This window comes from Oncorhynchus kisutch, linkage group LG9 (assembly GCF_002021735.2).
Source record: "Oncorhynchus kisutch isolate 150728-3 linkage group LG9, Okis_V2, whole genome shotgun sequence".
NCBI classification, from domain to species: domain Eukaryota; kingdom Metazoa; phylum Chordata; class Actinopteri; order Salmoniformes; family Salmonidae; genus Oncorhynchus; species Oncorhynchus kisutch.
This window is the reverse complement of record NC_034182.2, coordinates 20280511-20300008: the sequence shown is the minus strand read 5'-3', so window position 1 is coordinate 20300008 and position 19498 is coordinate 20280511. Positions and strand designations below refer to the sequence as shown.

General features: G+C 41.3%; 1 protein-coding gene across 3 annotated transcripts in view; it reads right to left on the bottom strand.

Annotated features, from left to right (window-relative positions):
- LOC109896878 (rho GTPase-activating protein 6) overlaps window positions 1-19498 on the bottom strand; it is an 84730-nt gene that overhangs the window by 25829 nt on the left and 39403 nt on the right. For 2 of the 3 annotated variants that reach the window (XM_020491307.2, XM_031832080.1), the window contains exons 2-3: window positions 8994-9150; window positions 567-641 (exon numbers count right to left, since the gene is read on the bottom strand). In XM_020491307.2, the coding sequence (XP_020346896.1) occupies window positions 567-641; window positions 8994-9150 (232 nt within the window). The remainder of the gene's footprint in view (window positions 1-566; window positions 642-8993; window positions 9151-19498) is intronic. The other variant, XM_031832081.1, reaches the window with a different exon arrangement.

Genomic DNA, 19498 nt, shown 5'->3' with positions numbered 1-19498 from the left:
AAAGTTGCGCTGTAAAGAGGGCCTTGCTTCTTGGGGTTGAAATCGAGCTCACTGTCGTCTACACAGTGATTTCACAGGCATTAAGCAGTTAGTCCCTGTTAAACAATGAAGAGGTGGAAAAGCTACTGTCCTGTAGCTCAACAGTGCTTGATGATTGTTAAAGCGTTAGTCACTTAACGCAATTAAGCATTAGTCACTTAATTGTCATTACGGGATAGAGAAGAAGCACTGGAGCTACTGTACTGTACGTTAACAGCGGTTGATCATTTCACAGGCATTAGTCAATTAGTCAAGAAGGAGTAGAGGCTCATATAGACCTACGTCAGTAGCGGTTAGTCTGTCTCAGAGCTGTGTATCTAAGTACATGACTCTGGTCTGTCTGACCTTCTGAGGTATGGCATGTAGTCTTCAGTTTTAACAAAGAGTACTGAGTCATAGGTGTGCGTCCTTAACAGCACCCAATTCCCTAAATAGTGCACTATATAGGGTACCATTTGGGATGCAGGCACACGGTGGAAGATTTAGACACTTCATCATCTAGTTTATGGGGGAGGGGGCAACCTTACCTCGCTCTTTCTCTTTCTTTTCTTTGGAGAAGGAGTCAAACTTCCTTCTGAGCGATTTTCTCCTCTTACGGATTTCTGGAAAAAAGTGGACAAAAAAAACAAAAGGGTAGTTAAAAAAAGACAAAAAGAAACAAAAAGATGTTGTTTGTTCATGAGAGTGAAGAGCGATGTACCGTTTGCCTGATGACGTTTTAACTGGCTTTCTTTATAATCTGCGTCTTATTTGCAGTTTATTTGAATATACATCCCAAATGACACCCTATTCCCTATATACAGTATCGTGCACTACGCCCTATCGGCCCTGGTCAAAACTCCCCAACCCTGTTCCTGAAGAGCTATGCTCTTGTAGCTTTTTGCTCCAACCCCTGATTCAGATGATCAATCAGTTAATTATTAGAATCAGGTGCACAAGATTGGGTTTGGAGTGAAAACCTACAGGACGGTAGCTCTCCGGGAACAGGGTTGGAGAGCCCTGATCCCGGGGATAGGGTGCCATTTGGGACACACCCTCTATAATGTTGGGTTGTCTCCTACTCCTCCCACCATATTGTCTCCTTGTAAAAAAGGAACCATAAACGATGCTTAACCAAACATACACACATGTAAACCGGGACCGAATATTAGCACAAAATCTCAACCCATGTGAAGACCAAACAAGAGAAGAAGAAAGCGCATGTCTGCACGCACGCCCCACCAACGCACTGCGGCAAGTTGCTTTCCTGGGAATTACATCTATTCCTCAATTCAGGCTTTACTAAGAATAGACCTTTTACAACATCAAGTCTTTGCGTGTGTGTTTGTATAGGCCACAGCCTCCTGTACTGCCTTTGTAGCCTTTAGCCAGAGGGTGACACCAGAGAAACTACATGCAGATCAAGGATGTGATTTTACAACCTAAACATCCTCTGACTAGCTTTTTCTGGAAGACATCACTGTTTGGGTTTTGGGGCTTTAAAGATCACAGTCGTGTGTACAGTCTGTGTGTGTGTGTGTGTTTGTAAGGTAGCACGCCTTTGCTGTTCAGGACTGGTTTGTTGCAGAATCCTTGATCTTCCAAGACTAGAATGTATTTTTCTTTGTTTCTCTCAACATGATTGGGCCTGGGCATAGATCTAGGATCAGCTTAAACTCACAGAATCCCAATCCTCACCACTAATGGGAAAACAACAGAACGGACTCTACACCAGTGTTTAGATGCAACTTCATCCTTAAGGGCTGACCGGATAGGAGTTTTGAAGGCCTTGAAATGTAAATGATCCGAGCAGTCAAATCCCCATGTGAAGAGGTTTGTTTGTGTGTATGTGTGTGCGCGTGTGTGTGTGTGTCAAAGGTTTAAAGGGGGTCAAATTCCCATGACTACAGGAAATTAAAGTTTATTTCCACGGCAATCGTCTCCTCCCACTCGGCACATGCCAGAGCAAGGGTTCATCTTTGAGCAAACTCAACGCTCCGTGTGTGTGTATTCCTACATGCAATGTACTCAGTGTGTGTGTGTGTGTGTGTGTGTGTGTGTGTGTTTGCCAATGGAGTGCACACTTTAAGATTAGAGGATGTGTGTGTGTGTGTGTGTGTTTGCCAATGGCTTGCACACTTTAAGATTAGAGGACCAACACACACATATACACACAGTGGAGTGGAGAGAGATAGATTTAGGCAAAGCAACAAATCTGAAAGATAGGCCCAACTGGGGCTGAGAGAGAAAGAAACAGAAGGACAGAAATAGCATGCAAGAGAAAGAAAGGAAGCAAGAAAATAATGACAGACCCTGTGGGATTGCTTCCTATATCCATGAGAAAATGAGACGTAAAAAAACAGTCTCCAGACTTGCCATATAAGCACCACTCTGACTGCGAAGAACAGAGATTTCAGAAAGAATCCATCCATCAAGCATAGCCAAGGCGTTGCCAGGAAACCAACAACAAACAAACACACACGCATGCACACGCACACACTGTCAAAATAAACTAGAGGTTCTGGTATTGGCTCAAACAGCGGGATCAGAACAGAAACCTATGGCGACCTCCCTCCGTCCCTCAGGCAGATAGCTCCCATAATATGAGTCTTCAGTTTGTGTGGATGTGTTTAACTACCGAAAGTAAACAAACAAAAATTTGTTTCTAGAGGGTTTAGGGTTAAGGTTAGAATTAGTGCTAGGGTTATAATTACGTTAAGGGTTAGGGTTGGGAGCTAGGGTTAGTTTTAGGGTCAGGAGCTAGGGTTAGGTTTAGGTGAAGGTTAGGTTACGTTTTTGGGTTAAGGTTAGGGTTAGGGTTAGGTTTAAGAGGGTTTATGTTTATGTTGGTATCAAACCTTCCACGGGCCTATTGCAACTTTCTGCCCTGTTTCTATGTTGTACATCTGACCGGTCTTGAGAGGGTGGGAGAACATGAGAGGCCGAGAGCTCCAAGGGGTCACCCTCAACAGTTCAAATACAGGAGGAAGATAATTATCAATAAAATCTTGAGAGTAAAAAGGTTTCATTCTAAACCAAATTTCATTAAAAAATCACAATAAAACATGCATACTGGAATAATTAAATAAATAATTAAGTAAGTACATAATTGGAAATCCCCCCCCAAAAGGATGAAGGGATTACGTGCTATGTTAAAGTGCATAATATAATAAAATTCAATGCAAAAAAATAAAAAATACTAAACCAGATTAAGCAATTAAATACATTATTAGCTCTCTTAATTAGGCCCTCACCAACTCCCACTGTCAGTACTTTATACTTCTTCATACCAAGTGGAGCCAAGGTCTTAAATTTGGATATCCATCTGGATTCAGTTGCTCTTCTCTGGCCTATGGTTTCAGGAGCCTTTCATCTCCAGACCGGTGATGCGGAGGGAGGTTGTTGGGTGGATTTGAAAGTGTGTGTTTGTAATATGTTTTTTTTCAATTGTGTAGAGGTGCTGTTTGAGGTGTGTCAAGACTGTGTGACCGGTTTCTCCTATATAAATGTTGTGGCATAATGTGCATATTATTGCATAAACAGTGTTGGTGCTCTGAATGGTCATGAGTTGTGGGATAGGACTGGAGGTTTGTGCATGTGGATTTTGAATGTGTTGAAGTTGTCTATGGTACTGTTTTTCAATAGGTGGTTTTGGAGTGGGCTTATTGGAACATTTTACAAAAATGTAAAGATCCCTTAGGTTGGGGTTTCTGCGAAAAGCTGATAAAGGTCTGAATTCCTGGAGTGGGGGAAATGTACGTTGTGTTTGGGTGAAAGCGTCTTTGAGTCTAGAATGAAGGAGTCTGTTTATGTCTGAGAAGGTGCTGGTGATGGATATAATCTGGGGTTCTGTATCTGTTGGGGGGATTGGAACAGGGGGTCTGGGAAAGGTCTGAGGGTGGACGACAGGGATAGGATAGGGATACGGACACAGAATCGGAAAATGGATAAGAATAAGTATGAGCTGTTCGCCCAGGTCAGGAGTCAGTGCCTGGTCCAGAGTTCTGCAGGGAGAGTTATGGAGGTTAGGGTTAAGATTAGGGTTAAGGTTAAGGTTAGAGTTAAGATTAGGGTTAAGGTTAGAGTTAAGGTTAGGGTTGGGGTTAGGGTTGGGGTTGGGGTTGGGGTTGGGGTTAAGGTTAAGGTTAGAGTTAAGATTAGGGTTAAGGTTAGAGTTACGGTTAGGGTTGGGGTTAGGGTAAGGGTAAGAGTACGGGTTAAGGTAAGGTTTAGGGTTAGAGAACATAGGATTTTGAATGGGACTGAATTGTTGGGACTGGGACTGATTAGTTGTACAAGACTGTGTGTGTGTGTGTGTGGGGGGGGGTGTGTGTTTGCATGTGTGCGCACATGCGCGCATGCATGTGTGTGTGTGCATGAGTGTGTGCATGCACGCGTGTGGATGTACTGTGCTTTCTCAGACATCAGCTCACTCCCATATTTTATATATGAGCCATCACTGAAACAGTAGTGGGCCTGATACACCAGGGGAGTTGGGTGGCTAACTACTCCCTTTATAGTGCACTACTTTTGATTAGAGCTCTATGGACTTTGGTCAAAAGTAGAGCACTATAAAATAAATTGGGTGTCATTTGGGACAAAGACACAGCAGTAACACACATGGGAGGTGGCTGGCTAGCTAACAGAGACTCTGTTTGAGGTCTCCACCCCAGGGAGAGGGACAGGAATATTCCCAAACATTACAGACTCTGACTGATCCCCCTCCCTATGACAGTTATAAACACTGGCCCCCTTCGTTATATATTTGTATGCGTTTTATTTATTTATACAGTATATTGCATATAGAGTCATGCTGCTATAGAGTTATCTGACACTGACTGACTGATTTAACTGTTTTCTATTTACATATTCTGCAGCTCAACAGAGAATGAAATGCAGTAAAAAATGTTTTCTATTTTAGTCTTAAAAATATAGTCTTGTCCAATAACTTTGACAATATTAGATTTCAAGATTCTGTAAGGAATGAATTATTGACACATAATTAGAATGTACTGGAACAAATTAGGTGAGAACTGATTTTAAATGTTTGACAGATTTTTTTTTTTTCCATCCATGACTCCATGACATTTTTTTTTCTCCATCCATCCATGACATGCTGTAACTGTAACACATTTGAATGCTCTATGATGTACAGTACGGTTGTATAGCAACTGTGTGACGGCGACTATGCCTTACTGAGGGGCAACAAAATAGTGATCAAATTAAGATCCCACATCTGTATTCTAGTCTATTCTAACAGACCTCCATTCCTAACAACTGTGAGTGAAACCGTTACACTTTGGAACACGTTTAATTTGACCATTTATACAGCGTGTGGGAGTCCATTCTCCTGTTTTACTTCAGGATAAAAAAGTCCACAGTGGAGGCAAAAGGAATGGATGAGCTGGATAAAATACAGTAGGTCTTGATGAAGGTGTTTGTGAGCAAAATGTTGCACTTTCCAATTAGTTTAATTTGTGAGTAGACTCGACACTATTCCTTCATCTATTTTAGTTCAAGGTAAAATATATATATATATATAATCACACAATAAATAAATGAAAATAGATGTTTAATAATGTTAAAATGTCATCCTCTTGTTTTGACCAATGGACTTGTCAGTCTGCTTATCTTAAGTAGCATAAACTACATAGCACTGACTAGAGAGTGGTCAGGGGTCAAAGGTTGAAAAGGTTGAGAGGTTAACAGTATGAACGTAGACCGAAGATGGTGGATAAATGAAGAGAGTTCACTCAGGCTGTTTACCATGGAAAACGTTTGTTTGTTCCGGTCTACTTAATGGGGTGGGTCTCCCATAGACACCAATGCAATAGCAGCTGGGTCTGGTCTACTTAGTTTATTGACTTTTATTGAACCAGAAAAAAACAATGAGTGCGGTGTCTCGCTTCCTCTTCTGTCTCTGCGTGGACTACATGTAGAAGCACTGAGATCAGACTAATGCCTCTTATGTAACCCAGGGTGACACGAGAGAGGAATGTAAGCACGCTAAGACCCCTCAGAATCAGAAGCTTCTTACTCCTACAGTACTCTTCTTACTCTGGGGCGGCAGGTAGCCGAGTGGTTAGAGCGTTGGACTAGTAACCGAAAGGTTGCAAGATTGAATCCTCTGAGCTGACAAGATAAAAATATGTCGTTCTGACCCTGAACAAGGCAGTGTTCCTTGGCCATCATTGAAAATAAGAATCTGTTCTTAACTGACTTGCCTAGTTAAATAAAGGTCAAATAAAAAACTCCTAAAGTACTCTTCTTACTCCTAATATTTTTACTCCTACAGTACTCTTCTTACTCCCACTCATCTTACTCCTACAGTACTCTTCTTACTCCCACTCATCTTACTCCTACAGTACTCTTCTTACTCCTACTCTTCTTACCCGTCTTACTCCTACTATTGTTGCTTTTTTACTTAAACTTTTATCTTCATTTTGTATCTAATCTTCTGACTCCTACTCTTTCATCATAAATTGTAAGACTATATCTGAGCTGTACTTTAAAATTCACTCAGACTTATTGAGGTAATACAGTCTGGGAGTGGTGGTGGAATGAGCAGAAAACATGTAGTGGGCTTTTATATCATATAAAGTTGGAAGTCGGAAGTTTACATACACCTTAGCCAAACATATGTAAACTCAGTTTTTCACAATTCCTGACATTTAATCCAAGTAAAAAAGTAAAAATTCCCTGTTATTCCCGGTCAGTTAGGATCACCACTTTATTTTAAGAATGTGAAATGTCAGCATAATAGTAGAGATAATTATTTATTTCAGCTTTTATTTCTTTCATCTCATTCCCAGTGGGTCAGAAGTTTACATACACTCAATTAGTATTTGGTAGCATTACCTTTAAATTGTTTAACGTGGGTCAAACGTTTTGGTAGCCTTCCACAAGCTTCCCGCAATAAGTTGGGTGAATTTTGGCCCATTCCTCCTGACAGAGTTGGTGTAACTGAATCAGGTTTGTAGGCCTCCTTGCTCACACACACTTTTACAGTTCTGCCCACAAATGTTCTATAGGATTGAGGTCAGGGCCTTGTGATGGCCACTCCAATACCTTGACTTTGTTGTTCTTACGCCATTTTGTCACAACTTTGGAAGTATGCTTTGTCATTGTCCATTTGGAAGAGCCCTTTGCGACCAAGCTTGAACTTCCTGACTGATGTCTTGAGATGTTGTTTCAATATATCCACATAATTTCCCTGCCTCATGATGCCATCTATTTTGTGAAGTGCACCAGATCCTCCTCTACCCCCACAACATGATGCTGTCGCCCCCGTGCTTCACGGTTGGGATGGTGTTCTCCGGCTTGCAAGACATTTCAACATGATCTTGGCTTGTAAGACCATCAAACATAATGATGGTCATTATGGCCGAACAGTTCTATTTATGTTTCGTCAGACCAGAGGACATTTCTCCAAAAAGTACAATCTTTCTCCCCATGTGCAGTTGCAAACCGTAGTCTGGCTTTTTCATGGCGGTTTTGGAGCAGTGGCTTCTTCCTTGCTGAGCGGAATTTCAGGTTATGTTGATATACAGTGGGGCAAAAAAAGTATTTAGTCTGCCACCAATTGTGCAAGTTCTCCCACTTAAAAAGATGAGAGAGGCCTGTAATGTTCATCATGGGAGAACTTGCACAATTGGTGGCTGACTAAATACTTTTTTGCCCCATTGTAGGAGTCGTTTTACTGTGGATATAGATAGTTTGTACCTGCTTCCTCCAGCATCTTTACAAGGTCCTTTACTGTAGTTCTGGGATTGATTTGCACTTTTCGCACCAAAGTACGTTCATCTATAGGAGACAGAACGCATCTCCTTCCTGAGCGGTATGACTGCTGCGTGGTCCCATGGTGTTAATACTTGCATACTATTGTTTGTACAGCTGAACGTGGTACCTTCAGGCATTTGGAAATTGCTCCCAAGGATGAACCAGACTTGTGGAGGCCTACAAATTTTTTTCATAGGTCTTGGCTGATTTCTTTTGATTTTCCCATGATGTCAAGCAAAGAGCACTGAGTTTGAAGGTAGGCCTTGAAATACATCCACAGGTACACCTCCAATTGACTCAAATTATGTGAATTAGCCTATCAGAAGCTTCTAAAGCCAATTTTCCGAGCTGTTTAAAGGCACTGTTAACTTAGTGTATGTAAATTTCTAATCAAATTTCGTGTTTACTAACTATAGTTTTGGCAATTCAGTTAGGACATCTACTTTGTGCATGAAACAATAATTTTTTCCAACAATTGTTTACAGACAGATTACTTCACTTAAACATGTGTCACAAATGGCACCCTATTCCCTACAAGTGAAATAATCTGTCTGTAAACAATTGTTGGAAAAATTACTTGTCATGCACAAAGTAGATGTCCTAACCGACTTGCCAAAACTATAGTTAGTAAACAAGAAATTTGTGGATTGGTTGAAAAACGGGTTTTAATGACTCCAACCTAAGTGTATGTAAACTTCAGACTTCAACTGTATCATGTCCCTATCGCTATCATTCTTCACCTTGTTCAATGCCATTTATTGCATAGTGAAGAGCTCTACAATCTAGACCAGGATGAGCAAAATGAAATCTTTTCAGGAATTTGATAAAAAGTGTTATGTCTAAGAAATTACAATCACCAAGAAGAGAGATACAATACTTTTTCAGGACGCCGACTATATATTTCAGTCCGTCCTTTCTAACATGGCCATAGTAAATGCTCCTCACTTGCATACCTTTGGGGACTTCAATGTCATATAGCACCATATATCTCTGTCCTTTCTACCATGGCCATATAGTAACTACTACTTCCTCTTTACCCCTGGGGATGATGATGTTGAATTCAAGGTCCCTCTCCTCCAGATTCAAACCCCAATTGAGCTTTGAAGAGCTTTACGATCTAGACAGATCCCAGCACTGTATATATATCTCTGTCGTCCTTTCTGGCCTGGCCATATAGCAACTAAGCCCTTGTGTACCTCTGGGGATGCTGATGTTGAAGTCAAGGTCCCGCTCCCCGAGATGGTAGCAGGCTACCTCTTGCAGCCTAGCTCTCTCCAGTTCAGATAGGCTCTGGATAGGCACCGGCTGCAGACGCACACTCTGGCCCAGCATGGTCGCCCACGTATGGTCCCCCTGGAGGGAGGGAGGGAGGGAGGGAGGGAGGGAGGGAGGGAGGGAGGGAGGGAGGGAGGGAGGGAGGGAGGGAGGGAGGGAGGGAGGGAGGGAGGGAGGGAGGGAGGGAGGGAGGGAGGAGAGAATGGTTAATGTGTTATTACTTGGAGGCATTACACATAGTACCAATCACAGCTAAGAACTGAATTACTTGATATAATTTACAATGTACTCCTAGAAGGGGGAGGGGACGGAGAGAGAAAATGGCATGTGGGAGGTGAGAGGGAGAGACGGGAAAGAAGGGCGATGAAAGGAGTGAAAGATAGGAAAAGAGATGACTTACACATGAAAAGGCAATCATAGAAAACATTGCTGAGTAAGATAAAACATTTCCACAATCAAGACCCTCGTATCCAAACGACTTAACATTTGTATTACTATAATGTTTTCTTTAATAGGTTTCCTCAAACCATACAATTTACTGTGGCTAAGTATCAAATGAACAGTAAACCATGAAGCCGGCTATTTGTATGGAAATCATTATCGCTGGCTTCAACCCATCTCTACGAGGTTACCGCTGTCCTTGGGACGTCCCTACCTAACCTTAACCTTTGTAGATGTAATCTTCCATGGAGTAGGGACGTCCCAAGGATCCCGGAAGGAATATCTCAACTATTAACCAACCATCAAATCATCTTTGACTGGGATCTACTCTATAGAGTGCGTCCCAAACGGCACCCTATTCCCTACTTTACATAGTTTCCTACTTTTGACCAAAGCCCATAGGGCTGTTGTCATAAGTGCACTATAGGAATAGAGTGCCATTTGGGATGCATACATAGCCAGAGGTTAGGCCTACCGAGAGCTTAAAAACATCTTTACTGTATCTCTCTTTCCCAACAAGTTGATTATAATTATGCTGTAGCTTGATAGGAATGATGATAGGGAAATTGTCCTCTGCAGGTGGTCATTTGAGTTTTCTCTGAGAGTTGAATGGGTCAGATAAATACACACGGGTATGTATGTGCACACTCACATGCACACATTTCTTACAGGAAAAAGAACCATCCGTCTGTTTTCGTTCTATTTTGTTTTGTTTTGTTTTTAGTCAGAAGACAAACTTTCTTTCGACTGCTCAAGGCTATGTCTGGGGGGGCCAAAGTCAGGCCATTCTACGTCTGGACAATAGACGAAGAGGGTTCGCCACCGAAGGACACTTTTTGAGGCCCTTTCCCTCTGGGTTAACACTGGACCCACAAAGCTTGGGAAACAATCATAAAGTGTGTCTCAAATGACACCCTATTCCCTGTAGGCCCTGGTCAAAATGTAGAAGAACTGTAGGTCTCAGAAAACAGATGTGCACTTTGAATATGTCATTGCTGTGGGAAGATGCAAGCCCCCCAAAAAATGTTGCCTGTTTATGCTGTTGCCAAAACGCTTCATGCTCTTGCCAAACCCCATTTCTGTCAATGTCACAACAAGTCCATTAGGAGTTGGCAAGGAACAAGAAAGAAACTGGAAGAAACAGACCCAGACTAGGAAGATGCTGTCCTAACATCAGAATCAGCTGCTATAGAACCTTAGCCTATGCTCCTGCAGTATATATTGATGTTCTGGAATCAGTATCAGCTGCTGCTGTAGAACAGAGTAACACATGCTGTTCTACAATCCTTTATACACTAGAAAAACAGTCTAAGGTACAGTATATACAGTGCCTTGCGAAAGTATTCGGCCCCCTTGAACTTTGCGACCTTTTGCCACATTTCAGGCTTCAAACATAAAGATATAAAACTGTATTTTTTTGTGAAGAATCAACAACAAGTGGGACACAATCATGAAGTGGAACGACATTTATTGGATATTTCAATTTTTTTTAACAAATGAAAAACTGAAAAATTGGGCGTGCAAAATTATTCAGCCCCTTTACTTTCAGTGCAGCAAACTCTCTCCAGAAGTTCAGTGAGGATCTCTGAATGATCCAATGTTGACCTAAATGACTCATGATGATAAATACAATCCACCTGTGTGTAATCAAGTCTCCGTATAAATGCACCTGCACTGTGATAGTCTCAGAGGTCTGTTAAAAGCGCAGAGAGCATCATGAAGAACAAGGAACACACCAGGCAGGTCCGAGATACTGTTGTGAAGAAGTAAAAAGCCGGATTTGGATACAAAAATATTTCCCAAGCTTTAAACATCCCAAGGAGCACTGTGCAAGCGATAATATTGAAATGGAAGGAGTATCAGACCACTGCAAATCTACCAAGACCTGGCCGTCCCTCTAAACTTTCAGCTCATACAAGGAGAAGACTGATCAGAGATGCAGCCAAGAGGCCCATGATCACTCTGGATGAACTGCAGAGATCTACAGCTGAGGTGGGAGACTCTGTCCATAGGACAACAATCAGTCGTATATTGCACAAATCTGGCCTTTATTGAAGAGTGGCAAAAAGAAAGCCATTTCTTAAAGATATCCATAAAAAGTGTCATTTAAAGTTTGCCACAAGCCACCTGGGAGACACACCAAACATGTGGAAGAAGGTGCTCTGGTCAGATGAAACCAAAATTGAACTTTTTGGCAACAATGCAACATGCGTAAAAGCAACACAGCTCATCACCCTGAACACACCATCTCCACTGTCAAACATGGTGGTGGCAGCATCATGGTTTGGGCCTGCTTTTCTTTAGCAGGGACAGGGAAGATGGTTCAAATTGATGGGAAGATGGATGGAGCCAAATACAGGACCATTCTGGAAGAAAACCTGAGTCTGCAAAAGACCTGAGACTGGGACGGAGATTTGTCTTCCAACAAGACAATGATCCAAAACATAAAGCAAAATCTACAATGGAATGGTTCAAAAATAAACATATCCAGGTGTTAGAATGGCCAAGTCAAAGTCCAGACCTGAATCCAATCGAGAATCTGTGGAAAGAACTGAAAACTGCTGTTCACAAATGCTCTCCATCCAACCTCACTGAGCTCAAGCTGTTTTGCAAGGAGGAATGGGAAAAAATGTCAGTCTCTCGATGTGCATAACTGATAGAGACATACCCCAAGCGACTTACAGCTGTAATCGCAGCAAAAGGTGGCGCTACAAAGTATTAACTTAAGGGGGCTGAATAATTTTGCACACCCAATTTTTCAGTTTTTAATTTGTTAAAAAAGTTTGAAATATCCAATAAATGTCGTTCCACTTCATGATTGTGTCCCACTTGTTGTTGATTCTTCACAAAAAATACAATTTTATATCTTTATGTTTGAAGCCTGAAATGTGGCAAAAGGTTGCAAAGTTCAAGGGGGCCGAATACTTTCGCAAGGCACTGTATTCATATGAAGTAATTTAGTTGAATATTATGTAATATACTGTAGCTGTACTTAGCCTAATCCCTTGACACGGTAAGGGAATGGATGGAATGGTAGGAACATGGTAAGGGGGAAGAGAGAAGGACAGATTTAACTGTTCTGATGGAATCCATTCCTCCCTGGTTACAATCCCATTCCTGGGTGATTACCAGGAAGTTAGAACCTTATAAACAACCTCATATCATTGGAATGGGCACAGGATGAAGGGAATTAAAGAGGTATAGGATAACAAATGAAAACCAAAAACAAGACAAAATAGAGGGAGTAAGAGGAGAGAGAAAGAAAGAAAGAAAACAGACGGGGTAAGATGAGAGAGAAAGAAAGTAGAGGGAGTAAGAGGTGTTTTCTTTGATGGTGGATTAAGGTGACAACATGGTGAGTAAAAAACAAACATGTTGCTGGGATGAACCCCATCCGTGGTGGTCCACTTTGACGACCCCTCACCCTACTGGCAACAAGGGAATATATGTGTGTATATGTATGTGTGTACGTGTTCTCAAGTCCTGCATCGGGTTGGATATCCGCGGTTCTCCATAATTTTTTTTTTTTAAATCAACCCCCGGTTCAGCTCTCGATTCTGAAAATGTCTTACAAACTCAGGAGCTTGTTGTCTTGTATTTTTTTGCTAATTCCACTCTGTGAACGGTGAAGCAGAGAGACGACCAGCCTTGCACCAGGTGGATCAGGGAACTGTTTGTTATTTGTGGGGTGCTGAAACATTTATGTTTCGTCCTACCACGTGAGAATACGTTGTCAAGTGTACTTTTCCTGGCTAGCCTAGCTCACTCAAAAATGGCTAACGTAGGCCTAGGCCTAACCGGAGAACTAAAAATAATGCTTATGAAATACACCATCGTGGAAACAGGTGCTACACAAGTTAAATGATTTTCTCCTAACCCTACCACCCCTCCCCTTATTGGAGTAAACTAATGGACAACAATACGTATGTTTCAACTTCCAGCTTATACATACTATATACATTTTACGGACAGTGTATTTTACAATAGTTATCTTTGTTTGTTTTTAATCCCATCCTTCAGGTACCCTCAACCCCTCCCATCTATATCTGAAGACCATCCAGCTTTGATTTCTATTTGACATATATTTTTAAACTGTGCTGTTTCACAAACGTTCTCAACCTATAAACATTTTTCAGACACAGTATATTGAACATTAGTCATCTTGTTGTTTTTAGTCCCAACCTTCAGCTCCACTCAACCCTTCCCATCTATCTCTGAACACCATCCGGTTTGTGATGTGCTGTGATGGCACAGCTGTCAATTTTTGGGGTCCTTAAATGAAACGGGGATACTTTTTGGTTTATCACAACTTTCTTTAACCAATTTGGTCTTTAAGGCAGGACCGACAGACAAGTTCCTTGCTTTTTCTCCATCCCACTTGCCTCTTCCATTTCTGTGGTAATGCTGCAATTAGTTGGTTGCAATTTCTGCATGTGTGACATAACTCCATTAGTCATATTTATGATATCCATACAGAATCTTTCCAGATCCTTGATATTATTTGTCTGACCTTATGGACTGCTCACTTCAATTCAAACCACAGGTTTTCAGTGGGGTTTAAGTCTGGAGACTGAGATGCCATTGCAAATTTTAGATTTTGTGGTCAATTAACCATTTCTTTGTGGATTTTGATGTGTGCTTGTGGTTATTGTCTTGCTGTAAGATCCACTTGCGGCCGAATTTCAGCCTCCTTGCAGAGGCAACCAGGTTTTTAGCTAAAATACCCTTGTACAAGGTAAAGTTCATGATGCCATTGACCTTAAAAATAGTTTTGTTGACGGTCTCTTTGCCTGCCTCTATGTCAATTCCAAGGTGCGCCCAGCTCTTCATGTACAATTTGACAATTGATAGTATTGTCACCCATCAGACTATTGTCAATTTAAACTTGTCTATATGCTAACTATATTATTATACAGTAAAAAGTACAAAGTTTGGACACACAAATTCATTCAAGGGTTTTTCTTTAGTTTTTTACTATTTTCTGCATTGTAGAATAATAGGGAAGACATCAAAACAATGAAATAACACATATGGAATCATGTATTGTCCAAAAAAAAGAGTTAAACAAACCAACATATATTTTATGTTGGTAAAAGACCAAGTCCATATTATGGCAAGAACAGCTCAAATAAGCAAAGGGAAACGACAGTCTATCATTACTTTAAGACATGAAGGTCAGTCAATATGGAAAGTTTCAAGAACATTTTAAATTTCTTCAAGTGCAGTCGCAAAAACCATCAAGCACTATGATGAAACTGGCTCTCATGAGGACTGCCACAGGAAAGGAAGACCCAGAGTTACCTCTGCTGCTGAGGATAAGTTCATTAGAGTTACCAGCCTCAGAATTTGCAGCCCAAATAAATGTTTCACAAAGTTCAATTGACAGACACATTTCAACATCAACAGTTCAGAGGAGCCTGCATTTTTCAAGCCTTCATGGTTGAATTGCTGTGAAGAAACCACTACTAAAGGACACCAATAATAAGAAGAGACTTGCTTATGCCAAGAAACACGAGCAATGGACATTTGACCTGTGGAAATCTGTCCTTTGGGCTGATGACTCCAAATGTGAGATTTATGGTTCCAACCGCTGTGTCTTTGTAAGACAAATAGTAGGTGAACGGATGATCTCTGCATGTGTGGTTCCCACCGTAAAGCATGTGGGAGGAGGTGTGATGGTGTGGGGGTGCTTTGCTATTGACACTGTCAGTGATTTATTTAGAATTCAAGGCACACTTAACCAGCATGGCTACCACATCATTCTACAGCGATATGCCATCCCATCTGGTTTGCGCTTCGTGGGACTATCATTTGTTTTTCAACAGGACAATGACCCAACACACCTCCAGGCTGTGTAAGGGCTATTTGACCAAGAAGGAGAGTGATGGATTGCTGCATCAGATGACCTGGCCTCCACAATTACCCGACCTCAACCCAAATGAGATGGTTTGGGATGAGTTGAACTGCAGAGTGAAGGAAAAGCAGCCAACAAGTGCTCAGCATATGTGGGAACTCCTTCAAGACTTTTGGAAAAGTATTCCAAGTGAAGCTGGTTGACAGAATGCCAAGAGTGTGCACAGCTGTCATCAAGAGCCAGTTTTAGCTTTTTCTGTGAAGGGAGTAGTACACAGCATTGTACGAGATCTTCAGTTTCTTAGGAATTGTATATAAATATGTATATTTACCCTAAAAATATATGGGGGATTGGAAATGATGCAGACAATTACATTCATGGAGGCTACAATCTATCCGCAATATTAAAGCTGATCCACCCCCCTAAAAAAAGTGTACTGTTAGCTAACTTGCTAATGTTAGCTGGCTGGCTTGCTAGCTAACATTACATGTATGATCTGTGTAGTAGTATATTTCGTATCTCAGAGCCATTTGCTTTGCTAGTTATAGCCTAATGTTAGCTAACTAACATTGAACCTGGTTGGTTAGCATCCTGCAGATTCATATAGGGTAGTGACGTAATGAGTTGGGATTATGGTTAATTGTTTAGCTAGCTACATGTCTTAACCTTTCTGGCGCAGGTGTTCCGCTAGCGACACACCTAGACAACATCCTGTGAAATTGCAGAGCCCTAAATTCAAAATACAGAAATAGTCATAACAGACATTCATAAAAAAATACAAGTGTTATACATCGGTTTAAAGATGAACTTCTTGTTAATCCAGCTACTTTGTCAGATGTCAAAAAGGCTTTACGGCGAAAGCATACCATGCAATTATCCGAGGACAGTGCCCCACTTACAAAAGCATACAAATATTTTACAAAAGGAATTACAAAAGTCAGAAATAGCGATAAAATGAATCACTTACCTTTGAAGATCTTCATATGGTTGCAGTCACAAGAGTCCCAGCTACACAATAAATGTTCATTTTGTTCGATAAAGTCCCTCTTTATATCCCAAAAACTCTGTTGTGTTGGCGCGTTTTGTTCAGTAATCCACTGGCTCAAAGGCGGTCAAAACATGCAGACGAATACATCCTAATAGTACCAGTAAAGTTTGTTGAAACATGTTGAACATCTGAAACAATGTCTAAAGACTGTTGACATCTAGTGGAAGCCATAGGAACTGCAATCTGGGTCCTACACATTAGATACTCTATAGGCATTCAATTGAAAATACCCACATCAAAAAAATCCCACTTCCTGGATGGATATTCCTCAGGTTTTCAACCTGCCATATCAGTTCTGTTATATTCACAGACATTATTTTAACAGTTTTGGAAACTTTAGAGGGTTTTCTATATGCATATCCTAGCTTCTGGGCCTTAGGCAGTTTCCTTTGGGCACACTTCTCATCCAGACATCGAAATACTGCTCATTTGTGTCTGGAAGTAGCCTGCAAGCTAGACAACATTAGCCAGTTAGCTTGGGTGCTTGACTGCTGTTGTTACGTCAGCTAGCTAACGTTACATGTATGATCTGTGTAATAATATTATTTGTATCTCAGAGCCATTTGCTTTGCTAGTTATAGCATAATGTTAGCTAGCTAACATTGAATCTGGTTGGTTATCTACCTGCAGATTCATGCAGGGTAGTAACTTCATGAGTTGAGATTATGGTTAATTTCTTAGCTAGCTAGCTACAAGTCTTAACAAAAAACTCCACTATACAAGTAACCACTTCAATAGAATGTCATTGCGACAGTTGTTGATAGACGTAGCTGGTAAATTCGCTCTGGCTATATACTCCGATTTCAGAGCACTCTCGTCTGAGTGTGCCAAAGCACAGAATAACTGATGAATTTACGGACGCTCAATACACATTGAATATGGTAAACTGGTCAGAGAGCTGTTCTCTCATTTGTGTTTGGAAGTACTGTAGCTAGTAAGCTAGCCAACATTAGCCAGTTAGCTTGAGTGCCTCACTGCTGTTGTTAGGACAGAATGATCAACCCTTAAAGAGATGGGTGGGGCTAAAGCTTAAGAGGGTGTGAATGATGCTGAATAGATAGACAAATAAGAGCTCTCCAGTAGGTAGTGTGTGCTTAGGATTGTGTCCTGTTGGAAGGTGAACCTTCTCCATGGAGCAGGTTTTCATCAAGGATCTCTTGGTACTTTGCTCCGTTCATCGTTCATCTTACCTGACTAGTCTCCCAGTCCCTGCCGCTGAAACACATCCCCACAGCATGATTCTGCCACCACCATGCTTCACCGTAGGGATGGAGCCAAGTTTCTTCCAGATGTGACGTTTGGCATTCAGGCCAAAGAGTTCAGTCTTGGTTTCATCAGACCAGAGAATCTTGTTTCTCATGGTCTGAGAGTCTTTAGGTGCCTTTTGGCAAACTCCAAGTGTGCTGTCATGTGCCTTTTACTGAGGAGTGGCTTCCTGGCCACTCTGGCCACTCTACCATAAAGGCCTGATTGGTGGAGTGCTGCAGAGATTGTTGTCCTTCTGAAAGGTTCTCCCATCTCCACAGAGGAACTCTGGAGCTCTGTCAGAGTGACCAAGGCCCATCTCCCCCGATTGCTCAGTTTGGCCAGGAGGCCAGCTCTAGGAAGAGTCTTGGTGGTTCCATAGTTATTCTATTTAAGAATGATGGAGGCCTCTGTGTTTTTGGGACTTTCAATGATTCAGAAATTTCTGGTACCCTTCCCCAGATCTGTGCCTCGACACAATCCTGTCTCAGAGCTCTACAGACAATTCCTTTGACCTCGTGGCTTGGTTTTTGCTCTGACATACAATGTTAACTGTGGGACCTTATATAGACAGGTGTGTGCCTTTCCAAATCATGTCCAATCAGTTGAATTTACCCAAGGTGGACTACAATCAAGTTGTAGAAACATCTCAAGGATAATCAATGGAAACGGGATGCACCTGAGCTCAATTTTCTAGTCTCATAGCAAAGGGTCTGAATACCTATGTAAATAAGGTATTTACACTTTTTATGTTTAATACATTTGCTAAAATTTCTAAAAACCAGTTTTCACTTTGTCATTATGGTGTATTGTGTGTAAATTGATGAGACATCTAAAAAATATATATTTTAAAATAAGGCTGTAATGTAACAAATGTGGAAAACGTCAAGGGGTCTGAATACTTTCCGATTGCATTGTCTGTTCTACCACAGTGACCATGTTATTCTTGCAAAGGCTATTTGATTCTGACTTCGGACATATACAGTTGAAGTCGGAAGTTTACATACATCTATGCCAAATACATTTAACCTCAGTTTTTCACAATTCCTGACATTTAATCCTAGTAAAAATTCCGTGTCATAGGTCAGTTAGGATCACCACTTTATTTTAAGAATGTGAAATGTCAGCATAATATTAGAGAGAATGATTGATTTCAGCTTTTATTTCTTTCATCACATTCCCAGTGGGTCAGAAGTTTACATACACTCAATTAGTATTTGGTAGCATTGACTTCAAATTGTTTAACTTGGGTCGAATGTTTCGGGTAGCCTTCCACAAGCTTCCCACAATAAGTTGGGTGAATGTTGGCCCATTCCTCCTGACAGAGTTGGTGTAACTGAGTCAGGTTTGTAGGCCTCCTTGCTCGCACATGCTTTTTCAGTTCTGCCCACAAATTTTCTATAGGATTGAGGTCAGGGCTTTGTGATGGCCACTCCAATACCTTGATTGTTGTCCTCAAGCCATTTTGCCACAACTTTGTAAGTATGCTTGGGGTCATTGTCCATTTGGAAGACCCATTTGCTACCAAGCTTTAACTTCCTGACTGATGTCTTGAGATGTTGCTTCAATATATCCACATAATTTCCCTGCCTCATGATGCCATCTATTTTGTGAAGTGCACAAGTCCCTCCTGAAGCAAAGCACCCCCCAACATGATGCTGCCACCCCCATGCTTCACGGTTGGGATGGTGTTCATTGGCTTGCAAGCATCCCCTTTTTTCTCCAAACATAACGATGGTCAGTATGGCCAAACAGTTCTCTTTTTGTTCAGACCAGAGGACATTTCTCCAAAAAGTATGATCTTTGTCCCCATGTGCAGTTGCAAACAGTAGTCTGGC